General features: G+C 42.6%; 1 protein-coding gene across 2 annotated transcripts in view; it reads right to left on the bottom strand.

The window, feature by feature from the left end:
• LOC131686917 (kinesin heavy chain) overlaps window positions 1-21,987 on the bottom strand; it is a 43,465-nt gene extending 21,478 nt beyond the window's left edge. Inside the window, exons 1-4 of one of the 2 annotated variants that reach the window (XM_058970944.1) lie at window positions 20,863-21,987; window positions 2,303-3,141; window positions 969-2,240; window positions 803-904 (exon numbers count right to left, since the gene is read on the bottom strand). In XM_058970944.1, the coding sequence (XP_058826927.1) occupies window positions 803-904; window positions 969-2,240; window positions 2,303-3,141; window positions 20,863-21,009 (2,360 nt within the window). In that variant the 5' untranslated portion in view covers window positions 21,010-21,987. The remainder of the gene's footprint in view (window positions 1-802; window positions 905-968; window positions 2,241-2,302; window positions 3,142-20,862) is intronic. The other variant, XM_058970953.1, reaches the window with a different exon arrangement.
• Between the last annotated feature and the right edge of the window lie 2,639 nt (window positions 21,988-24,626).

Raw genomic sequence — 24,626 nt, 5'->3', positions numbered from 1 at the left:
TACATCCAGCCTTCCCGAAGGAACATCACTCCGGATTCAAAACCGACCGTCTTGGAACGATACAATATCCAAGAGATCACCCATCCCCTCATCCGGTTCAAAAAACCCCGACGAATCCAAGATACCACATCTTACCAGTTCCGCAGCAGACAACAGTCATCGGAAGCGGCAAGAGTGGATCCTTCGTCAAACAAATTAAACCCCCAACTCAATCGCACTCCCTTACAGTATAATCAAATACTGCGGACAGCGATGGGTCAACAGCACCATCGTGAGTGACAACAGCAAGTGCAGCTGGAGCGTCGGCAGCGCCAACGGAATCGTTGACGCCAGCGACGACATCAAACTTTTACCCTTTACTTTCTCCTGATAGTTGCTACCATTGTCGTCGTCGCCTTCGTCATCAGCTATCTGTTCCTCCCGTTCAAGATCCTCGATCAACTGACCATAGCTAGTGGTAATCGGGCAGCCGGCCCTATTTCTACGATTGAGCAAATTTTTGTGCAACTTGGTCAGTTTTAACCCGGATAGTGATTGCTGCTGATGGGGAGAAGGATATTGCAAACGCTGAACCTGTTCTTCATCCCGATTGCTGTCACCAGGTCCCGAGTTGACGATAAGCTCGCTGCCGGCAGCAACGGCCGCTGCCAGCGAAGGCCTTCGACAGTGAGAGGCACGACGCAAAGCGCCAAAGTCAACTTGGTCCTGGGTTGGTTTCGATTTCCCGAGAGGAAGCGAAGATTTGGGACTGTTAGTAGGGGAGCCAATGGTGGATTTAGTGCTTAACGAGTAGGGTACTGACATTAGTTCCTGCAGTTTGGCGGACTTCTCGGCTTCCTCCTGGCGTAGCTTCTCGTAGTCGGCCGTCATCTGTTGGTGGGCAAGCGATAGCTTCTGGTTGGTGCTGAAACAAACAAACAAACAATGTAAATCATTCCGCCGGTTGGTGATATCAGAACAGCTAGTACAAAAATACTAACTCCTTCAGTTCGTTGATGAACTCCTGCTTTTCGGAAATCTCATCCCGCAGGGCTGACACCTGTTTCGTGTGGGCATCCCGCAGCTGGTCCATCTGGTTCTCGAATGCAGCCTTCAGCTGGTCAGCCTTTTGTTTCTCTTCCGCATTCACAGCCGATACCTGTTCGGCGGCCTTCAGCTTAGCACATTCCTCTCGCAGCGCGTCTACGTTCTCCTCCAGGGTGCGCTTTTTGTTCTCCGCCTCCCGCATCGATTCCTGCAGCGACTTCATACGAGCCTCGTGCTGCGAAATCAGCAGTCGGCATTCGCTGAGATCCTTTTCGTAGTCGCCAACCTTTTTGTTGGTTTCCTGCTGCAGATTTTCCAAATTCGAGCACCGTTGGGAGACGTTCTTTGCCTCGGATTTCATCTTGCTAATGTACAACCGCGCCACGGTAAATTCTTCTTCCAGCTTACCCGCCGAAGCTTCCACGTTCAGTTTCATCTCGTTCTGATCGGCCGTTAGAGCTTGACCGACCTCGGAGAGATCCCGCAGCAAATTGCTTAACATTTCGGTTATGCGTTTCTTCTGATGAGCGGACATGTCCTTCAATTGCTGCAGCTCGGATTGGGCGCTGTTCAGTGAGGTCTGTTTCTGCAGCAGCTCATCGTTAACCGAATCGATTTCCTTGTTCTTGGACTCGATCTCCTGTGACTTTTGGTCGTAGTTAACAGCAAGTTCTTCAAGTGCTTGAAGGACTTCCTTAACCTCTTCCTTTGCGCTTTCATTCTCCTGCTGGATGCGGGTCATTTCCGCCTGCAGGTTCTCGTAGTCCCGCCGAGTGTTGGCGATCAGTTCCTCCTGGTCCATGATCTGTTCCTTCAGTTTCTCCACGTACTGCGACTGCTGGTTGATTTCCTCATCCTTGTCATCCAGCTGTTGGTACAGGCGCTCGCGCTCCTGCTCAAGCGCTGCCCGTTCATCGGCGTTGATCGAACCGACCATCGCTAGGCCGCTGGGGGTCGCCGGTACCGGTAGATCCGGTGCTTTTTCGAGCAGAATTTCCACATTCGGCGTACTAGCCTCCATAACGTCCAGCAGATCTAACTGTTCTTCCTCGTTGACCGTCTCGCCGGCACGCCATCTTGCCAGTTCGGCTTCCAGCTTTTCCACCTTACCCTTGAGCCGAGCGTTCTTTTCCTTTTCCCGCTCGTAGCGGCGTTTCCATTCTTCGGCCGTTAGCTCCTCGTTAACGCAGACCACGTTCTTGACTGTCTTGGCTCTGAAAATAGACAAATTGAAAGCGGTTAAGTGAAATTTTTGGGATGATTAAAACAGTCGTACCTTCGACCGAAGTCCAGTGTCGATTTGGTTTCCGATTCGTTGAAACTCGCCGGCGAACAGCAGATCACGATGGTGGTGCGTGCATTACCACCGAGCGATTCCTGCAGAATTCGCGTTAGTTTCGAGTCACGATACGGAATATGGGTCTTGTTGCCGTCGGCTAGCGCCGAGATTACATTTCCGAGTGCCGAAAGTGATTTGTTGATGTTTTTCGCCTCATCCAAAACCGTACCTTCGGCACCGGTTTTCGAGACCTTCTCGGAACCGGCCAGATCCACCAGGTACAGCTTACCGGATAGCTTTTTCTGATTTTCGAGATTTTCCTGCTTCACGTTGATCAGAAACACTGAGTGCGATCGGGACGAGTGTTCGTTCATGTTGGTCACCGCTATGTGCCGATTGGATTTACCCTCCTCGATCACCTCGAACACATCCTCCGGACTGGACACGAACCGTTCGGTTGCCCCCTTCACATACGGCACCCGGTTTTTGTCCTCGTGTACACTCAGATTCACCTTGGACACGTCCAGCAGGTCCCGAATTTTGTCCATGTAGATCTCGTAGTAGGAAACTTTGATGTGGAACTCCAGATTGACCTCCATGCTGTAGATGTGGTTGAAGATGTCGTTCACGATACGTGGAATGATACCCTGCTTGCCCGGATCGCCGATGACGCCCTCCATTGTGTGCGTTTTGCCGGACGACGTCTGACCGTAGGCGAAGATGGTGCCATTGTAGCCGGCCAGTACGTCCGAGACGATTGATTTTGCAGCCTCATTGTAAACCTTTTCCTGTGTGGCGTTCGGTTTGAAGACTTTGTCGAAGAGGTACACTTTGCCCTGGGAGGAAAAGATATGCAGGAAAAAAACGGTATTATTATGGATTATTGTAAGCTACAGAAAATCAAATGAAATGCAATGTCAATTTAAAATTTCTATGCTGTCAAAGAAGCTCGCAGTACATACACCCAGTATATAATCAATCACGCCAAGCTGTGCGAAAGCACAGGTACCACCACAACAGTTATAATCTGTTATAATCACACAAATCGGCTATTTTCTAGTGTTTTCTTTATATTTCTTATTTCTATCTATCAATAATAAATAGGGTGGTGAACCTTACTTTACGTTATTCATATTGTCTTGCTATTTTTGTCCAAAGCATCGGTTCTAAATAGAAATTCGTTTCTAAATTTCCTAAACACTATTATTACAACATTATCGGTGCATAATAAAAATACCCCCATTACCCTATCTATGCATGCACTGGTCGCTATGGCTACATAAATAAGCAACGCAACACACCCGATACGTTCACCCTTTTCATTTCGGTTTTCAGCTTTTAATTTTCGACAATAATGGTTGGTTGGTTGGAATGTGTCTGTGTATAGAAAGAAGGTGATGGAACGAAAGTATAGGGATTCACGTGCTTGTCGTTTTCTTATACAATCAAATGCCTATACCTACTAATTCGCGGCTTTACAACAATATAATAAAACCCGGCTTCCGTTGCACCGATGGGTAAAGCAGGTGAAAAATAGTATATTTCAAATAGAGAGGGTGCAAACGGCAGCAATATTGGATAGGTATACTTCAATATTACGTACATTTGCATTTAGTTTAGTTTATTTGTTATATTTTTACCAACAGAGCCAAGGCCCCAATGGTGGTTGCTTAAACTAGTTACATTTAAGAATAAACATTATTTAAGCTTTTATCGAATTCTTTATCAAGTGGAAGTCAAATAGCGTCGCCACCCTGTTTAAAATACGATCTGAAGTCCGGTAACAGCGCTCTGGCGACCATAAAGGGCGAACACGAAATTATTGCGACACCGAAAATGTCATGCCAATTTTCTTATAAAAATCAAACCAAAATTTTAGGGTAGTTTTATACATACATTTACTTCAAAAATCAAAAGAAAAGTTAATCGATGGAGCCTCGAGAGTAAAATTGAACGCATTTTCGCTTGATGCCCTCCATCAAAGTCTTTAGTGTCATCCGGTACCAGTTTCTCAGTTTTTTCCATTTTCTTAACATGTCCTTCTCGTCTTTGACTGTCTTCTCGCTCTTCCGAAGTTCCCGCTTCATCATTGCCCAGTACTGCTCCACCGGGCGCAGCTCCGGACAGTTTGGCGGATTCATGTCCTTTGGAACAAAATGGACAGAATTGGCCTCATACCACTCCAGGACACTTTTAGAATAGTGGCATGATGCCAAATATGGCCAAACTAGCGGAGCTTCGTCGTGCTGCTGCAAGAACGGCAAAAGACGCTTCTCGAGGCACTCAGATTTGTAGATCTCGCCATTTACTGTGCCCTTTGTCACGAAAGGCTCACTCCTCAGTCCGCAAGAGCAGATGGCCTGCCAAAAGAGATATTTGGAGGCGAACTTCGACATTTTCTTCTTCTTAAATTTGTCGTCCACATAGAACTTCCTCTTGCCGGTGAAAAACTCCAACCCTGGAATTTGCTTAAAATCGGCTTTTATATACGTTTCGTCATCCATCACACAGCAGCCATATTTTGTCAGCATCTTCTCGTAGCGCTTCCGTGCCCGAGTTTTAGCCGTCGATTGTTGCCGCTCATCGCGGTTTGGGAAGTTCTGTACCTTGTATGTATGTAGTCCAGCTCTCTTCTTTGCATTCTGGACGTAGCTCTGCGACATGCCGATCTTTTTAGCCAAATCACAGCTTGAGACGTTGGGATTTGCTTTAGTCATCCGCTTCACCTTTCCCTCCGTCTTTTTGTTCTCCGGTCCCGGTTTTCTTCCAACTCCTTTACCGTGGTCCAATGTCAACCGATCCTGGAACCGCTTCAACACTCTGGAGACGGTTGAATGGTGAATGTTCAACATTTTTCCCAACTGCCGGTGCGACAGGTCAGGAAATTCCAGGTGTTTGGAAAGAATTTGTTCTCTCGACTCGCGTTGGTTCACCTCCATTTTCGTTGAATCGAAAAACACGACTTCGAGTTTGACAGCATGTGAACAATACACATCAATGAGAAAGTGTGCAAAATTTGGTTGATTTTTACCCAATGGTAAAAAAGTTATGCCCTGTTGTTGTTTAGTTAGTTTTACTGAGGGTGATCGCAGGAGAGAGTTTTTACCTAGAGCTCGAATGCGGGCCTAAAGATCCAGGCAACCGAGGATTGTAGAGCTGTCTTGATGCCTTATCCACGAGGTATGAAGTTTGTGGTTTAAACGTTAGTGTCAAACCCATGATCACTCCGAGATCCTTGACAAATAGTAGTTAAACTGAATCAATTGAACATTTACTCAGATTTAAAACCATTCTCTGTAGATCATACCATGTAACTTGATGTTGACGTCATTAAAGTAGAGGAGAAATATTACTGGACCTAGATGGCTTCCTTGTGGGATGCCGGATATAGCAAGGAATGGTGCAGATACTGCTTTTAATTCCGATTTGCAATTGCCTTGCATCGACGTAGGAACGAAACCAGTGCTGAAGTGGTCCATGAATACCGAGTTTATCCAGCTTCGTTACTGCAGTATCATGGTTGTTTTTATCGAAGGCCATCTAAATAGCATAAATTCGTCTGCGAATCCACCGAGTAGAGGTGTGCGTCACGCCGCCGCCGCCGCGCCGCGCCGACGACTGCATGTAAAAATAATGAGCACATCGGCGTGACGCCGGCGCGCCGCCGATTTTTACCTGAAATCGGCGGCGCGGCGCACACCTCTACCACCGAGTACATATGTTGTGAACAAAAGCAGATTGGTTGTTGTCGATCGTTTAGGCATAACACCTTGTTGATCTTCTGCAATGTAGTGCTTGCAGTGCGTGAAAGAAAATAGGATCTAAAACAATCAGCTCGAATAGTACTGTTACGGCACTCAAACACGAGATTTCCTGATAATTATCAATGTTCGCTTTGGGTCCCTTTTTATGAACTGCATCCTGTGGGTTGTTTTCCAGCAGGAAAAGAATATTCCAGTACTGAGTGATAGTACGAAGACTCGCCGAAGTGCTGCAAGAATAATAGCATTATCCACGCGGTCGTCGAATTTGTCGGAGAACAGTTGGCAAATTTCCATAGTATCGGCGCCAAAAACTACATTGAATAACATAAACTGAATTATTTTTATTGTTTGTGTACGATTGTGGCGAAAGCTATCACCACATCGAGCACATTGTCTGGGTATTGTCATGCCAACTCATTTAAAGGATCCTCTTCTGGCCCGTGGTAGGCTACCCTTTTTTCTGTTCGAGATATACCGACGACCTTCCCTGTATATCCCACTTCTTTCGAAAAAATCCAGATAGCCCCTTAAACCCCGACTTAATCACCACCAATGTGCTCGCATTGACTGAATTTGAAGTGGAAGCGACCTGGATGTCCGACTCCCGTTTGAAGGATCTCTCGCGAGTCCGAAAGGGATCACCCGTCTACCCGGTTCTTGCTCTCTTGGCAGTTCGCGGTTGTAGTAGATGACATTGTCGTAAAGGATATTTGTTTTGCATGGAGCGGGCCATTTGGCATAAGGTCATTTGGCATAACGGACATTTGGCATAGTGGTCACTTATCATAATTTTGAGAATCGATCACACTGAAGGTCATTTGGCAGAACAGACATTTGGCATAATGGACATTTGGTATAATTTTACTAAGTGATCTCATTGAAAGTCATTTGGCAAAACATAGGAATGTATAGTTTATCAGGTGAATGACGTCGGAAGCGGCGGCCCGTCGTAAGCAAACCTTTGATCTGCTCGTTTGCCCAGATTACTCAAACATAGTGGCTGTAAATCAGTGGAAAAGTCATGTAAGCTTTGGAGCGTCTAAATCTTTTATTGTACTGAATGGAATCAACCAGTTTTCCCGCCATTTTGTTGAAAATATGTGTAGCATTGTTGCCTTAACGGAAAAATATTCCAAGAATGCCTCAGAAGTGAAAATTTTCAACCCTTCTCGGTCAGAGTCATAAATATAGTGCACCAACCGAGCAATAACATGATGAAAAGTTGTAAATATAGGTTCACTAGAAATTGTTTCTTTTATAATTCGCATTAAGCCGCTCGAAGCGAGCAGAGCATCTCCTCGAAGGACTGTACAATACCGGAGCATCTGAACGAAATGGAAAGCCACATGTCGCGATAACGAGCGAGAGAACGATAGTAGTGCGTATTTGCACGACAATTAAAAAATATCGGTCGCTCGGGTTTTCTCGTTATTCGTTTGATCGTCGTTGTACTAACAGCATCAGAAGTAGCAGAGCTCCATTTTTTGCGTCATGGCCCGTACAAGACCGCCCGTAAGTCCACCAGAGGGAAAGCTCCCCGCAAGTAGTTGGCAACGAAGGCCACAAAAGTGTCACTGTGAGGTTAAGAAGCCCCATCGCTACCGGTTACCGAATACCGACCAGGATTAGGATTTTTTAACTGAATTTAAATTTTTTATTGAGTACTTTTAAGCAAACAATATAAAAAAGATGGGTGGATAATGTCGGTGACCTAACCGGAGTGTCATAATTACGGACATTGTAACAACTTTTAGCACTGATAAGGATTATTTTGGTAAAGAAAAACGTCAATGTAGAAAGTATAAGATAAATTTCGTATTTGTCATATCTTAGACCAATACTTCATTTAATTGATCCAGTGGTTTAATTTGAAATCTTAAATGCACAACATATGGTGAAATTATAGCCGGTTGGCGAACTTCACCAATCATGTCATGTTCGCAGAAGCGAGCAGCATCCAACGATCTTTGAATTCAACACAAACATGAAAGGTTCTTTTCCGATTCAACCATAATTATCATAAAATTTGAAAATTTCCCATTCAAACATGTTATTTCATATTTAATGATCCGGTTGAATATCATTAGATTTGAAACAAAGTATCCGAAGTGTAGTCACGACACTCCGGTTTTGCCATAGATTACCCCCCCCCCCTCATCTTTTTTAGCTTTCATCTTGATTTGATCTCTACATTATCCCCCGGAACAGATCCATTTACACCCCTTTCCCCCAATGTCTCGCATCCCCTTCCGTATCATAGTCTACTAAAATGGAGTCACTGATCCTTGGTTGTTATACTTTCGGTACAAAAATAAACCGCTAAACAGCACAACAACAACATTACGTAATTGATTTGGTACACAGGCCAACGATATCGATAGTCTTTTCACAATTGAGTATCGCGTTTATATTCCCTCTCGAAGTGTGTAGATCGACGGTGTTGTAGGCAACGTTAGTTTAACTATTGATGTTCTGATAAAGGACGGCGTTGGTCACTTAGAGAACCCTGACCTTAGATCAGTTAAGATTTTGGAGTGCAAATTATTGCACTCAATGTCTATCGAAAATGAGAAATACTATCCAGCAGACTTGTTTGGCGTTCGCCAGATCAAAAAGTGCCATTCTTACTGTCGGATCAACCACCCTTTGGCGCCAGGCATTGATTATGTTGCTTGTCAAACAACAGTCAAAGGCAGAGATCTTTGCATTGCTTCAATTTTCATTCCTCCTAGGGCCTCCTAGGAAACAGCAATGACCATGATTGCAACCACCACTGGTTCAAAACCGTCGGAACTAATCAACACCTCGTATGACCTCACACGAAGCATTTATTGGCCGAGCTATGTTGCAGCGATATCCGAAGCTATCGACTCGATACAGGTACTTCCTTCGGAGGAAGAGCGCAACTTTTTGTCCGACTTGATTCTCGATACCGCCACTGAAGCTCAGACGAAAAGACTACGCACTGCGAAATCCCATAAACGTTCTCCCAATCCGTGATGGGACAAAGAGTACTTAGACGTATAGGCGTAGAAGGCCGCCATTGTATAACGCCTTCCGGGACGAATGAAGAATTATATGAAAGCCAAGAAACGTGGTTACTGATGAGTTAACCGACGCGGGGTTTGGGAATCGAACCTAGGTCAGATGCGTACAAAACAATTGACTTACCAACTACGCTAGGCCCACCTCTTACCTTTTGTATATCAAACAATATTCCTACTTCTAAGATACCTGTAAAATTGTTCCTCCTATTTTAGCATTAAAAATTATGCCAAATTGTAATCCCTTGGTTTTAAGAAATTTATAATTTAATGCAAAGAAATTGGCGCCGTCAGTATGGACGTTGCGATACTTATTGAAGGCATTTCATATTGATCGTGGGTACTGGCAAAATTATATTATGAACTATTCCAATTTACATAGAGCCAAAGTTGCGATTATATATTTACCACTAAAAGTGAAGCTTTATTATTATTAATTGGTCTAAAATGCTAGATTTATATTAATTTACTACATTTATATATCTCATCCAAAAACAGAACTGTTACCTACTACACCGAGAATATAAGACAAGTTTGTAAGGCAAAAGAAACTTGCAGCAATTACACTTAGCTCGAAACGCAAAATCGAAAACGTCACTCGAAAAATAGCATGTCATTGCTTCTTTGGTCGCTGGCTTTGTTGAAGCGTAATCAGCTTAGCGCGTTAATCAATTTTCTACGGCACTGTAAGTCAGTCAGTCAGTCATGTTACCATCCGCCTACATAGCATAGAGCGACAGTACTGTAGTACAGACAGGCGCACGTTGCGTATCAGACAAAGTTAGTAGTGATATGTAGAACAAACTGTAGGTATGTGTCGAGCAGCGGCGTGTTTCCGATGAGGTCACGGTCTGTATCACGTCATCTTTATCCAATCATACGCTGCTCGAAAACGACATTGTTCACAATCCAAAATGTGTTTCTTTATTCCTTTTTTATTGGCGTTTTCCGCGTAAAGAAAAATTCTAGAATCACCAAAAACATGAAAAATGTTTTTATCAAAATCACTGCTTCCGCAATGCTGCTATTTTTTTAGTTTTGTCTACCTATTAGCAATGGTCCAATGATGTGACAAACGTAACCGAAGACAGTCTAAATTAATAATTTTTTTAGTTTACAAAAATATTAGTTAGTGATTAGAAGAACTTGAGACGCATCTCCATAACTAATTTAGTGATGGGTTTTTTGCCTTTCACGCACAAACGTGGTTCAACTCAAATTTTCTCTTCAGGGAGAAATATAGCATAATGATTGCGTTATTGTTCACCGTTTGCTAAAACTCTGTCCCTGGCAGCACTGCTCCTACAGCATCCAATCAGGCTAATAGCAAAAATTTGAGTTCCATGGAACTTGACTTGACCGCCCTGCTAAAGTCGCCAATTCAGACACAATTTAGTTCAAGTTGCTGATCTTATGCCTTTGCAATTCAGCTGAGCAGAAAAGTTGGAATGCCACAATTACCCTACTAGGAGGATTAGGATACCGTTCTGCTTTTAGATTTCGTCTCGCTAATTTATATCATCACTACTGGTTCAGCTGGCGTTTGTCTCTGCCATCGTACTTAGTCTCGAGCACTGTTTCCACGAAAGTAAATGAGTAGTTTTAATGGTTAGTGTGAATTATATTATTTTTTAAAGTAAGAGAAGTAAGTAAAAGTAAAAGGCACCCATGATTTCTTTAACCCTTTCATGCCCAACTTTTTTCTAGTGCATATAGTGCCTCAGAACTATTTTTCCTTGAAAACGGTGGGATCAAGAAATACGAAAAGCCTTTTTTTCATAAAGTTAGGTGCTTTCCTTGCAGTGCGAGAAACTGCTCAATTTTTACCTTCTAATGCTCAATGCTATTCTTCTAGAATATTTACAACAGTCCAATTATGTGGAAAATGTAGCCAAAGACAGTCTAAATTGATAAGTTTTATCAGTTTTCAAAAATATTGCAACATAACGAAGATATATGAAAAATTCATTTTCCGTCATCAACATAAACTGTCCCTGGCAGCACTGCTACAACGGACTCCAATCAGACTAATTGCAATAACTTCAGCTCTAGAGCTGATATTTGCAACTGTTAATACTCAAATGAAAGGCAATAGTCATATTTATTAGCCTTACTTGTTTTGGTGAAGAACTTTTGCCTCAAACAAAAGTTAAAGCTGTTTAGAAACGTTGCTGTCCACAAACAACATGGGCATGAATGGGTTAAGTTAGTATTTGTGCCCTAGACGTACAAAGAGTGGTTTCACTAAAAAATTTCACCCCAGGGGAATAATATTGGTGGTTTCCTACTTTTTTCTCCTTGGGTAGAAATATAGTGTACGGCCAGATGAATCAACTATGATCTTATCCTGTCATTCTGATACCACAAATGCAAAAATAGTATAGTGTTTTCGCATTGGCCTGCTAAGGCAAAACAAGTTTCGGCTTCGCTGTGTTTAATCGGCATAGCAGATCTTCTACTCAAACGGCACACCACATTTGGTCAGGCTTTTGATTCGAAACACAAGTTGTGTTTTCTTTTTGGAGTTTAACGTCAACCGTAATAGGAGAGGTAATGTCAGAATGGTCCATGCAGACCACAAAAAGGCTATGGGAGAGAATCAGGGTGTGGGTTGATGCAGGGTTAATGAATTGGGCGTATGCTTGACGAATTATTGCGCTGCAGAATGTAATGGAAATGTGCATTAAACAGTACTACTGTTGGCTGTTTAAAAATAAAAATGTTTTCCTTAAGGTTTGATATTAAATATGTGTATTTTGTGGGGGGGAAGGGGAGAAGTTGCTTCTCTAATCTTGCGGTCATCACATCGCATGCTTTGGTATTCTTAATATGCATAACAAACATGAAGATGTGACACAAGGCGCCAAGAGCGCACTAAAATCCTGTCAATCCATTTTTCATTGGATTGTCTGCTCTAAATATGTCACCAGGGGACCATTCATAAATGATGATGGATATTGACAATAGGGGAACAGCGTCACGTAACGAGATAAAAACTAAAAATGAATTTTAGACGTATCAGCGGATCAGGGATAAAGAAAAAGTACAACATTGTTTATGAATGGCCCCCAAACAAAGAATATTCCATAACGAATATCACGTAACATCGGTGACAGAGCATTGGGATCAAGGCCAAGTCCCCCCTGGGTCGTGCAAAACTGAGAAGCAAAATCAATTTAGGCACAGATAGCAGATGTCCATTTATTTTCATTTTGTTTCGTTTTGTCTTTTCAATTGTTTCTCCTGCCATGATATGAACGGATTGGTGCGGTTCGAGCGTGACGGCCAAGGAAACGGAAAGCCAGTGGCCCAAAACAGATCAGGAACAGGAGGGAGGACTACGAACAAGGGAACCGACAACAGAGGAGAAATCGTTTACTTATTTATTATAACTACGACACTAATCACAATTATTTTGCTTTTTTTGTTTCGTTTCAGCAAACCAAAATCTAAACGGACTAGGACATACGAACAGTTAGGCTTTGTAGGTTCTCATCTTGACAGAGCCTAGATGGGCGGATGAACGTCTGCCAGAGGGTGGGCTGAGAAATGACAATGACACTGTACGAGATGGCGCTGGGCCTGTGGCCTTCGACTGGCATGGTCCATTCTCATTGATTCGGAAGTCTTCTTGGCTGGTTGGTAGATATGTGATCCTACTTGCAAGTTGATCAATTCGCTTGGGTGGGGGACATGTAGATCCTACTAGTTGTCGACTCTTTTGATCGTGAGTATGAGGCTAGTTCAGGAAAGGAGTGCAGGACTGGCACCTAAGAGATAGTTAATTATTCAGGATTTGTTCTTATGATTATTAAACTCGATCAAGCACACCGGCTCTCAGAAATGATAAGCAACCCTTTCGGGTCGGTGTGGTCTGTTCGAGTCGAACCAGGCGGACATTCGTTTCGAGCAAACTTTATGTGGATAAATATTGCTTACGCCTTTATTGGCAGAGATTCTTTTCAACAAAATCCTAAAATACCTTCACTGGTATAGCTACTCAGTATAATAATAATAGAAAAATTAAGGGTTTGCCTGGTCCATAATGTAATGAATATGTATATTAACTAGAACAGGGATAATCGAGTTATCTTATAAGATAGAGAAGAAACAGCACAGTTGAAGGAAAAGTATTCGCGAGTAAGGACTAATACTGCTGATATGTTTACCGTTTCAATTAATAGTCGATTGATCTGCTTCGGACCTAGGAGACAAAAAGGAGATTAGGAAGAGACTGAAGCGGATTCAATGCAAAATTTGCCAATATGACGTTGACCCCAAGGCGATGGTAGGATGATTTTCCATAGGATGACAGACTAGATGACACGACGTTACACGCTCTGAACTTGCGCCAAATAGTTTGTATTCGATTGATCCGCTTCTGACCTAGGTGACCCATGAGGAGATCAGGAAGAAAATAGAAGCGGAATCAATGCGAAGTTTTAATTGCATCACTGACGACTTAGCACGCGTTGTTAGGAGCAGGATACATTGGACCAGACAAAATAGAGAACTTGACGTTACACACTTCGAGACAAACGCAAAATTTAGTCCCCCTTCCGAGGACCGGTGTTTATTTGGCGGACAGTCGCTAATCCTTCCGATTTTGCAAATTTTGTCTCGCGGGACGGACCGAGATCCCTCAAGCTATAAGCTGCAGTCCTATCAGCCCGTTAAAAAAAAAGATATTAAATATTTGTATTTTGTGAAATTTCGCTTTAACACCGTGGTGTTATCAAGTTTGCGCGATCGCGAGCGCAGGTATTCGTGGATGATCGCGAAGAGCTCAAACATTTGTATGTTCAGGTGCTTGTCGCGTGTGGTCGCTTGTCATGAATGTTCGCGCGAATCATTAATAAGATACTTAATTTTCAGTGTGCGATTCAGTTTCTAGAAGAAAGTGATTTACCCCATATCACTAGAGCCCCGGTCATGTCGCCATGTTTTTGATTGTTTCTAAGAGCGAGGGTAGAGACTGCAGGACGTGAACCATAGATGATCGAGCGAATACTGGCATTTGTAGGTTCATGTTTGGTCTTGGCATGGGACACTTCAGGTTTAGAAGAGCCCAAAACTAAAGCTGAAAGTTAAGCACTAAATTGTACCACAATGTAGCTTATTAGAAGAAAAGCAGTCGTACTTAAAGTTCCCAAGTCACTGTAATACTGCTTGGAAAAGCCCCCGAACCACGTCAAGGTACAGTGTCGTTTCAAGGGATATATTCTAAACAGTTGTGTCAGGATCGATAAAAACTTTTCTAATGCGTAAACTTACATCGGTTGCGCTATTGAGCGAGGTCACTCAATGAATAGTTTGCAGTGCGTTGTTATGTTGAAGAAAAATCTGTTTTTGAGAATTAGAATTTCAAATCTTCAAGCAGCTCAGCAAACAGGCCTAGTTAGGGAGAAGTGTGCTCAACTAAGAGAGGGGGATAATGTGAATCTATTTCAACGAGTGGCTCATATACTTGACACGCGTATGCATCTTCATCTATAAACAGAAGGTACAACGTGCGGTTTCGTCTGCTCGTTAACGTACACATTTGCTGCATTTTCACTAGAGATATCCCGTCTAGTAGAGCTAAGCTAGATGTCGAAATGAATAAGTCGGAGGGGTCGGCGTGAGTGTAGCAGTGCCTTTCCATACAAGATCAGGCTGGTTGTAATCTCTAAAATTTAGAACAAATAACAAATGAGAAACTTCGAGCAAATTGGCAATGTCAAGTACGGAGTCAATAGGCTTCTGAATAACCTTTGTGTTATCTGCGGAGTCCGGAGGGAGATATATAACGCCTCCCGAGCAGAGTCTGACAACAAATTGAAACTAACTAAACTTGATGTTGTGATGTTCGGCAAATGATTACTCAGGTTGTTGTCGTTTTGGTCGTTTTAACGGTTAAAAGATCAAAATGGAGAGCAGCAAAATTATCCTATGACATCAAACAGAAAACTAATTCTGCTATCAGTGAGAGTAAATTGAAAGCTCATTGAGATGTTGAAATTTTTTTGATAACAAAATATGTATTCACTTTGATGTTTCACCAAAGAAATATAAACATAGAAAATTCTTCTAAGAAACTAGGATAGCAAAACGAGATCAAAATTTGATGTGATATTTAAAAAATCTAAAACTGATAGCAAAATAAGATTTCAATTTGATGCTATTATCAAAATATGATTTCTACTTGTTGTAATTTTGATGTTCGACTTTGCTCGGGCTACACAACACAGATGCCAGTACCATGGCCGTTAAAGTTTATCCTGGGTGGTTCTAGACCGTTTATGAGAAGATTCTTTTGTATGGACGCTAACCGATTAGAAAACAGCGATGAGTACTCCACCGCTTATACTTTTTATAACAAGAATGATTTTATCATGTTATGATAGATTCTATAACTAGACCCGAACAGCTGTAGCGAGTTGATTTCGTCGTTCAGCGAAGTTTATGTTAGGACAATGACATCGTTTTCTGCGTTAGATGTCCTCCATGACAAACGAGTACACTGCGACGGCTGAGGTCTATAAAGAGAGCTGCCCTGCGGAGGTTTACCTAGTATCGCACAACACCACTCAGAGACTATTACGTCAGTCACAACCATGCGCACAAACGAGCCAGTCAACACTGTTTCTATCGATATCAGCAAAATATTCAGCGTAATCTCAAGTCCCATCGTAAACGTTTCTGGAAATATGTTATCGAGCAGCACAAAGAATCAGGGCGGCCGTCAACTATGACTTTCAATGGGAGCACAGCTACCACATCTCGAGACATATGTGCACTTCTTTCGAAAAAATTCGCGAATGTATTCACAGATGAGACACTAACTGTTGAGCAAATCGAACTCGCTGCTAGCAGAGCTCCACTTGTGGGTCTGGGTGTTATCGATTTTAATGCAACGATGATTACCAGAGCTTCCTCTCGTCTTAAGTCATCCTTCAATCCGGGACCCGACGGGCTCCCCTCCACGATTCTGAAAAGGCGCATCAAAGTTTTGGTTGCTCCGCGTCTTCAGATCTTTAGAGCATCTATTACTAGAGGTATTTTTCCATCTTGCTGGAAATCAGCGAACATGTTCCCAGTTCATAAAAAGGGCAATAAGCGAGACGTCAATAATTACCTTGGGATAACATCATTGAGTGCTATCTCGAAGTTGTTCGAGCTGGTGATTATGGAACCTCTTCAGGCTCACTGTAAGCAGTACCTAAGTGACGATCAACATAGCTTCACCGGGCTTCCGGGCGGTCAACTGCATCTAACCTGCTATGCCAAACATCCTACATAACAGAGAGTATGAAACGTCGCGCTCAAACCAATGTCGTTTACACCGACTTATCTGTCGCTTTTGATAAGCTAAACCACGATATCACACTAGCAAAAATGGAGACACTATGCTATATTTCACCCTAAGGAGGAAAATTTGGTAAAAACCAAAATTTCTCGCTAGGGTGAAAATTTGTTGGTAAAAACCAGTCTTTGTACAGGAGGGCACAAATCCTTATTTCATACTGTGTTGCGTTTCGGCTTCGCCTCATCAGAAACCAACACTAACTTATTATCGGAATAGATTAGCGCCGGCTTGACGCAAATCCCTTAAAACTAAAACACACTTTGTGTTTCAATCGAACGACTGATCAAACGTGATGTCCCGTCCGAGCAGAAGCTCTGTTAATGCCGATGAGACACAGTGAAACCGAAACTTGTCTTGGCTTAGCATATAGTGCTTTCGCATAGGCCTGCTAAGCCAAGACAAGTTTCGGTTTCACTGTGTCTCATCGGCATAAACAGAACTTTTGCTCGAACGGGACATCACGTTTGATCAGTCGTTCGATTGAAACACAAAGTGTGTTTTAGTTTTAAGGGATTTGCGTCAAGCCGGCGCTAATCTATTCCGACAATAAGTTAGTGTTGGTTTCTGATGAGGCGAAGCCGAAACGCAACACAGTATGAAAAATGGAGAGATTTGGAGTTAATGGTAGTGTTTTGCAGTGGTTTCGATCTTACCTCACAGACCGAGAGATAGCGGTTGTCATAGGAGATGCCAGGGCCCTATATTCACTTCTACGTCAGGAATACCTCAAGGAAGCCACTTGGGACCGTTGGTGTTTCTGATATACTTCAATGATGTACATCTAATTCTGAAGTCTCCGCGATTGTCCTTCGCGGATGATCTCAAGATTTTTCGCATAATTCGTACAATTGAAGATTGCAGATTTCTCCAACAGAAGCTTCAAGCCTTTGCTGACTGGTGTAACATGAACCGCATGTATGTAAAGCCAAACAAGTGCTCGGTAATATTATTCTCACGGAAAAAGGATTCGATCTATTTAAGTACCGTCTACTAGAAACAGAAATCGAACGCGTCAGTCACGTGAAGGAGCTGGGAGTGATTCTGGATTCCCAACCTACGTTCAAACAATACGTCTCCTATGCAGTTGGTAAAACGTCTCGAGCGCTAGGATGCATTTTCAGGATAGCCAAAAAATTTACAGATGTTTATTGTCTCAAGTCAGTGTACTGCGCTATATCCCGATCAACCCTAGAATATTGCCCTGAAGTGTGGAGCCCAAACTGCAATAACGGCGTTGAGAGAATTGAAAGCGTACAGCGTCGCTTTTTACGTTTCGCGCTCCGTAAATTGCCGTGAAGAGATTCAAACAAACAGCTATGAAAACCGGTGTCAGCTGATTCAACTGGAGCCACTATACGTTCGAAGGAATACACCAAGAGCTTTGCTCATCGCCGACACTTTGCAAGGTCATATAGATGCCCCAGCTATAGTATGCATGGAGCCATCACTGGTCTACAAAGGATTTTCAACCAGGTTGCTTCAGCTTTCGATTTCAACGTATCTAGACAAACTCTGCGTCAGGGATTTTCTAGACTTTTTAAGCGATCTTTTAACCACATTTGACTTTTTTACCTTTTTTTGTATGGCTACTATTTTTGTATATGATATGAATGTTAGTAATAAGTTTATTATTAAGACCAACACTATTGGGGTTTTGGTACGCCTGTTGCTGTATAAGACTAATAAAACAGTTTCATTAAAACAACTACGAACACCTCATCGATCTTTGTTCGTAGTCTTCTTATTTTCTGGTAGCATATTCTGAGCTGGAAACGGGAAAAAAATTCACATTCCTGATTGCTACCTGAGGAAACAGTGGTGGAGTCATCATAATATAGATTGCGAATGGCTAGATGTACATCAGCTTCGAGGGCAGAAGTATGTTGTCGTACGGTATGCTGGAACCATAAATTACTTTGAGGAGGCGCATTCGAGAATATAGGCACCATGGTTTGTGTCTAAATTTAGTTTCTGATCTTTTCTCGTTTGAGCTCAGGTAACACAACATAACCATCTATCGCGTTGTTACGCAGTCTCCAGCGGCATCGCATATATACCTTGACAGCACGATCGCCTCGTAGCTGCTCGATATTGAGTTTCGGCTCCCCGAGTGTTGCACGTTCTTGCAACGTTGACCGTTCGTAATGGTGTGCAGACTGTCCGGTAAGATCACCGATTCGTACATTGCCCCTCTGACTATCTGATGAACCATATCGCCTATGATTGGCCTAACAACGGGCAGCTTTCAAGGACTTGTTCCTGTTGTGCATTGTTTAGGTAGTGCACATCGATGCTGCTGCAGTTGAATAAGTGACCTTTGATTCTCATCGCACACATCTTTTCTCCTGCAGCTTGATCACGCGTTCGCGCATCTTTCCCAATACCGTAAAGCTCGTTCGATGTGCCGTCACAAAAATTTACGGTCAACGGTAGTTTTAAAATAGTAGGGAAGTATTCATCTTTTGAAGATCCTATCACTGCTCACGGGATACCTTGTCGAATACGGCTAACTTGTTTCGAACTGTCAAATGCCGCGATTTTCCTGGTAGTTTGAAGTTCAAGTATTTTTTCAGTTTGTAGGAGCCACGCGTATGGTATCAAGATTCTAAAGAGTGTAAAATGTGGAAAATATTATGTATGAAATTGTCATATCCCCCATTTTAATTAGGGCAACCCACAGTAACACCCAAAAGAAAAGCTCATGTTTAAAAGAAGGTTTTTAACGCGATTTAGCCTAGTATGCTTGGAAGAAAGCCTAGACATTAGCACTAGTGAGGCAATGTGAATGAAATGATTGACTTAAAACGTTCAGAAATAGAATATTATGGATAGCTGAACAGTGTGAAGCTACGAAATGTGTTATCTATGACTAGCAGCTCAAAAATCAATACATTCCCTCAGCACTAGCTTTTCAAACGAATTAAGGCAGAGCATGAACTGCACCGTGTCCTTTGTACGCTCTCATCTGACGAGAAACCGACACAGCCATTTATTATTGTGCACATTACGGCAAAAAATTGTATCCCTTTACACCTGCAAGTAGAGCGTTTCATCTTTTCCAAGACTGCTCATATCTAGATTTCAATATATGCTACTTCCCAAGCCAGTCGTATGAACATTGTTACTGTCATAATGAAACTACACAAATATTACAGAAATAACCTTTTCTGATAATTTTGGGTTGGCAAGAATTTCACCGATCTAGAAAAGTAGGATAGTACAATCAAACTGGATTCGCAGCACTTAGACAAACAGACTATTCTTGTCTGAAATTCGATACATGCGAGTAGGCTCTTCTAATCGGAGTGGGGGTGTCCTTGAAGCGTTGAGCTTTCGTGGTACTGCATGGCAGATGAGTGAAAGTAAACAGTTGTGCTCATGCCCAAAAAAAGCTATTTTGTTCCAGCAGCCAATTTTAACCTCGAATTAAATTGCGTAGCGTCCGACTCAAGGTCGCCTGTCTCCTAAATCTCGTATCAATGTTTTGACACTCGCAATACATTTCTGATTTCATGATACTCAACCCAGTTTTTTGTTTCTTGCATTAGCAGAATGCGGATGAGACTAAAATTCCAGTGTTGCAATCAATTGCTCAAAAAATTCGCTTCTTTAAAGTAGAACTTGACAATCAATGGTTCGAGATTACTTCCCTGTGGTAGAGAAATTCATCTGCAACAGCGTCAAATAATTTTCCTTATTTGATATGCTGCGAATAATGAATTATCTGCTCAGACGTTTTCCTGAAGAATTAATCGCAAATGGTATACTGCGATGTATTATAATCCATGTACAATGAATTGACATATACCTACATAACATACAATCTCTTCCTATATAATTATATTTCGAAACTGTTTTCTTTCACATTTCCAAGGCAATGCCCAATAAAACATGCCTGCATCATACGGGTTTGATGAGCAGCAAAATTCACATATCGCGAAAGAGAAACCATCGACCATTCGCGGCCCTGACTACAACTGCTCAACCATTCGAGGAAACGGCAATCACCTTTTTATTTTTCCAAGCAGTATAGCAAATCCAATGAAACAAAAACGAAGAGATTCACCGATTTCTGAGCATTTTGACGTCGCCCGTACCGACCAAAACATAAAAGTCCGTTGTTTTTTTTTCATGCTACGTGTCAGAAAATCGATAACACTGAACATTGCTACACTCGAACCAATGCCTGCTTTCGCCCAGCAGAAGAGGCAAGAACCTCCCAAATGAATCATACCACCCAGCCCGAAAACCCACGTTCTCACTATTATACCTTCTCAGCGGACTTATGTAAGCACGAAGTGAGAGGAGGCTGCCGTTTGTTGACGCCATTATCGCCATCCAACGAATCCACCCACCCCCGCCCTTATCGATAGAATTCTAGCAACCATAGAATCTACTCACCCCTATCGAGAGGCAGTTCTCCTCCGGTCCGGAAGGGAACTTGACTATAAACTTGGACCCGGCCCGTTCCTCACTGTCGTTCAGAGGCCGGAAACGGCACACCACCTTGATGCTATCCTCGGCTGGAATCTCACGATCACCCGACATTTTTCCTGCCTTTGCCTGTTCGTGTGGGACGTGTGATTCAGACAAGCGCCCGTCTCTCTCTTCTTCTCTGCGTTGTTTCTTTTTTTTCAGAAAATCTTCCGTTTATTTGCTCCGGAAGTGACTTGTGTCGTTTCTGATCAGGTCCAATAGGACCAAATAAAATCTACTCTAATACACACTGAATCTGATTTAAGGATTTCACACTAACATAAAAAAAACTACACTTTTTTCTTCAATCAGGCCAACAATTGCACTGTGCCTTACGCCTCACCCTGGTCCCTCCGGTGAAAATAAAATAGATTGGAACCACACGGCAAGATCTTTGGCGCACCACAATAAATGGTGGAAAATATCGATCTAATTTTTGCTGCACTCGTTTCGTGCTGCTGCGCTCCTTCCGCCGTCGACGACGACAACGACGTCACCTTGCTCAGCCGTCCGGAAACTCTTCGCCCGCACACACTTCCAGCACCCACGCAACAGATCGAAGTGAAATAAAAAACCGAATCGGTAAGGAAAAGAAGAAAACTCAATTTTTCAGCATGACCGCGAACCGAACTGAAGAAACCAGGAAAAATCGGATATCACAGGAACCGGGCTTCCTCCGACACAATGCGCACCAGTCAGCTGAAATCCTAAGCCTGCATTGCCGTTCGTCTATTTATCCGCCAGTGTGACAATTTGCAGTAGAAAATGGAACATTTTCCTCGGATTTTCCCGTTTTTTCTTCACTTTTGTGCACACACTACTGCGCTCCGGCCAGGCTCGAGATTGGAAAATGGCTTCTCCACTTTTTGTGTCTGCCTCTACTGCGCTGCCGTGCGTGTGGTACACTCCCGTTTTGCTATACACACACACCGCACACTGCGGCTGATGGCTCTCACTCGCTTTCTATCTCGTTTTTTCCTTCGGGCAGAGTGATATCAGTGTTTCGTACGGCGACACATACACTACGCAACACAACCGCACGGTCCGATGGTCTTGAAGCAACTGACCGTGGCGAGAGAGAGAGGAACAAAGAAACTCGGAAAAGTCGGGAAAATTATTAAAACGAAGAGGCTGTCAAGGTGACAGGTGTCAGTTTGGGAGCGCGTTCGAATTATTTTGTGAACGTGCTCGGTTGCATGATTTATTCAATTCAGATGGGTTTTTTATGCTAAGTAGGGTGAATTTTTAACAATATTTTTGCGCATAAATGTTTGAAACGCCGTTGCCAAAACGAATCAAACTAGAAAAATGCCTCTTCATTTCCATTTTTGCATCAATTTTGCACTTCCTCGCAGAGAAGTCTGTCCTGTGGATGAGTTTAATACTACGTTCACACTACGAGTTAAAACGTGTTTTAACGCTATCTTGATGACATTTTTCTTGTTGCTAATTTGGGAATTTCTCGACAAATATATGATTAGGGCTCAAAAGCCCACTGTCAAAATTCACTTCGGGGGAAAATTCCGGACGAACTGTAAAAAGCCCAGCACTGCCGATAATAGCAAATAAAACCATGTTAACCATCCTATCTTCCACTAGTTGGTAGTGATTAACAGAAAAAATATTTTTGCATGCATTTAAACATATTCATTCAAATAACTTGGTTCACGAATTTAGGTAGGTGTTAGACTTTCCGATGACTCATTTCGTATACAGCACCAGACATGTCCCGAGGTCATCGTTCCATCAAGCAGCCTCGCCTTAATGTAATGTTTGTATTAATTGGATTTTAACATTACAGTATAACTTTCGATTCCTTACGGGAAGATTGTTGAATTGTTTCCGATGGAAAAATTGTTATTTTTAAATATTGTGTTTGTAAATTTGTGACTTCCTGATACAGCTGGTATTTTCAAGAAACCCTGATCAAAACTCTACACAAAACCCCAGGACAAATTCCCGTGGTGCAAAATTTGGTAAATAGGTCACGTGATTTGTGCCGGAATTTTATCAGGGAAAACTTTTCGCCGAAATCTATCCACACTGTCAAACCAAAACTTCTGTTGCTTCTAAAAATACCAATGGTTTCAAAATAGCACCGAATTTTAAGCCTAATAAAAGGATGTTTCAGAGACATAACTGAAGTAAAGAAGAAAACTCTTTAGGCTATGAATACAAATATTGCAATTTTTACTGTCTTCTGAAAGATTGTATTGAAACCAGTTTTGTTAGTCCTGAAAATCACTGTTTTGGCTACATTGGAGACGCGTGAATTTACTTCTTACCGGCGGTGATTTTCTTCGGGGCAGACTTCTTGGAAGGCGGGCCTTCTTTGGTTTAGGGATCTTCGGCTTGTTCGCTGCAGCCTTCGATGGTTTGGTGGCCTTCTATTTAGTGACAGCTGCTACCGTCTTTACAGAGGCAGCTTCCGCTTTCTTCGCAGCCGGTTGCTTAGCGACACCCAGCAAACAATTTAGCTGGATAATGGCTTAAACAGTTCTTGTTCAGTCTATTCTCTCGGATCAAATGCTTGTTCAGATTTCGTTGTTTGTTGGGCAGCCTTTGGCTTTTTGGCCTTCTCACAACCACCACCAGCGTTTTTCTTCTCTCCGGTGGTAGCCGATTTCTTCGGTTTATTTCTGGTCTTCTTTGGCCTGCAGAATGGCCTGGATATTAGGCCACACACCACCCTAAGAAATAGTCACGCTGGAGAACAATTTGTTCAGCTCTTCGTCATTTCGAATGACCAGCTGCAGATGATGGGGGATTATCTTGGTGTTTTTGCCATCGCGGGCCGCGTTTCCTGCTGGCTCCACTACTTCGGCGATGAGATATTCCATTGCGGCTACCAAGTAGACGAGTGCTCCGGCACCGCGCACTCGGCGTAGTTGCCCTTTCTCTGCAGACGGATTCTGCCGATAGGCCGTGTTGGTATAGCCAGCACGAGTGTAACACACGAATGATGTACCTGATTCAGCTTACGTTCGAAGCCAAAGGGGACGGACATCGAACAAAAATAGTTGACTTCTATTGTCAAAGAGGTGGAGGTAGTCTGGCTCGTTTGTAAGCAAGCTATTCGGACCAATCATAGTGCAGATAACTGCTTTCAGAATATCCATTATTTTCGTTGTTTTCAATAATTGTACATTCTACAGAAATATTTACAAAATTGTTGCAAATATTTTCAATCAAATAGTGCAAAAATCTAATGTTTTCATTCAGTACAACAGCAGATATTACCCTTTAAAAACTTGGGTAAAATTCCGAAAATTTTAAATCGGGGCCGCTATATTGAAACGTTAGAAGTATTCTAATTCAAAACATAATTCTCCGTCCATCGGAATTTATTGCGTTGAGTTTTTTAAAAACCGTGACGTTTTCTGCGGTTCGGTATTCGCTTCATGAAAACTGTCTTTTTTGTGTAGACTTATTTGCCGCCAAGAGATTTAAAATCCCGGGTTTTGTTTAATATACACAGGGGTCTTTTTCTCTTGATACGTTTCCCGAACTGTAAACTAACCTCGGGAGTTTGAACGCGGGATCGTGTTTCCCATATATTTAAAATCGGAGATGGATTAAATTTTCTAGCATAGCATAGCATAGCACGAACACCTGCACAAATCGTAAATGGAGTTGCAGAATTGAGCACATCCATTGTCATATCAGACTTTGCCACGATCTACAATGAC

Source organism: Topomyia yanbarensis, chromosome 1 (assembly GCF_030247195.1).
Source record: "Topomyia yanbarensis strain Yona2022 chromosome 1, ASM3024719v1, whole genome shotgun sequence".
NCBI lineage: Eukaryota > Metazoa > Arthropoda > Insecta > Diptera > Culicidae > Topomyia > Topomyia yanbarensis.
This window is presented reverse-complemented; position numbering and strand designations above follow the sequence as displayed.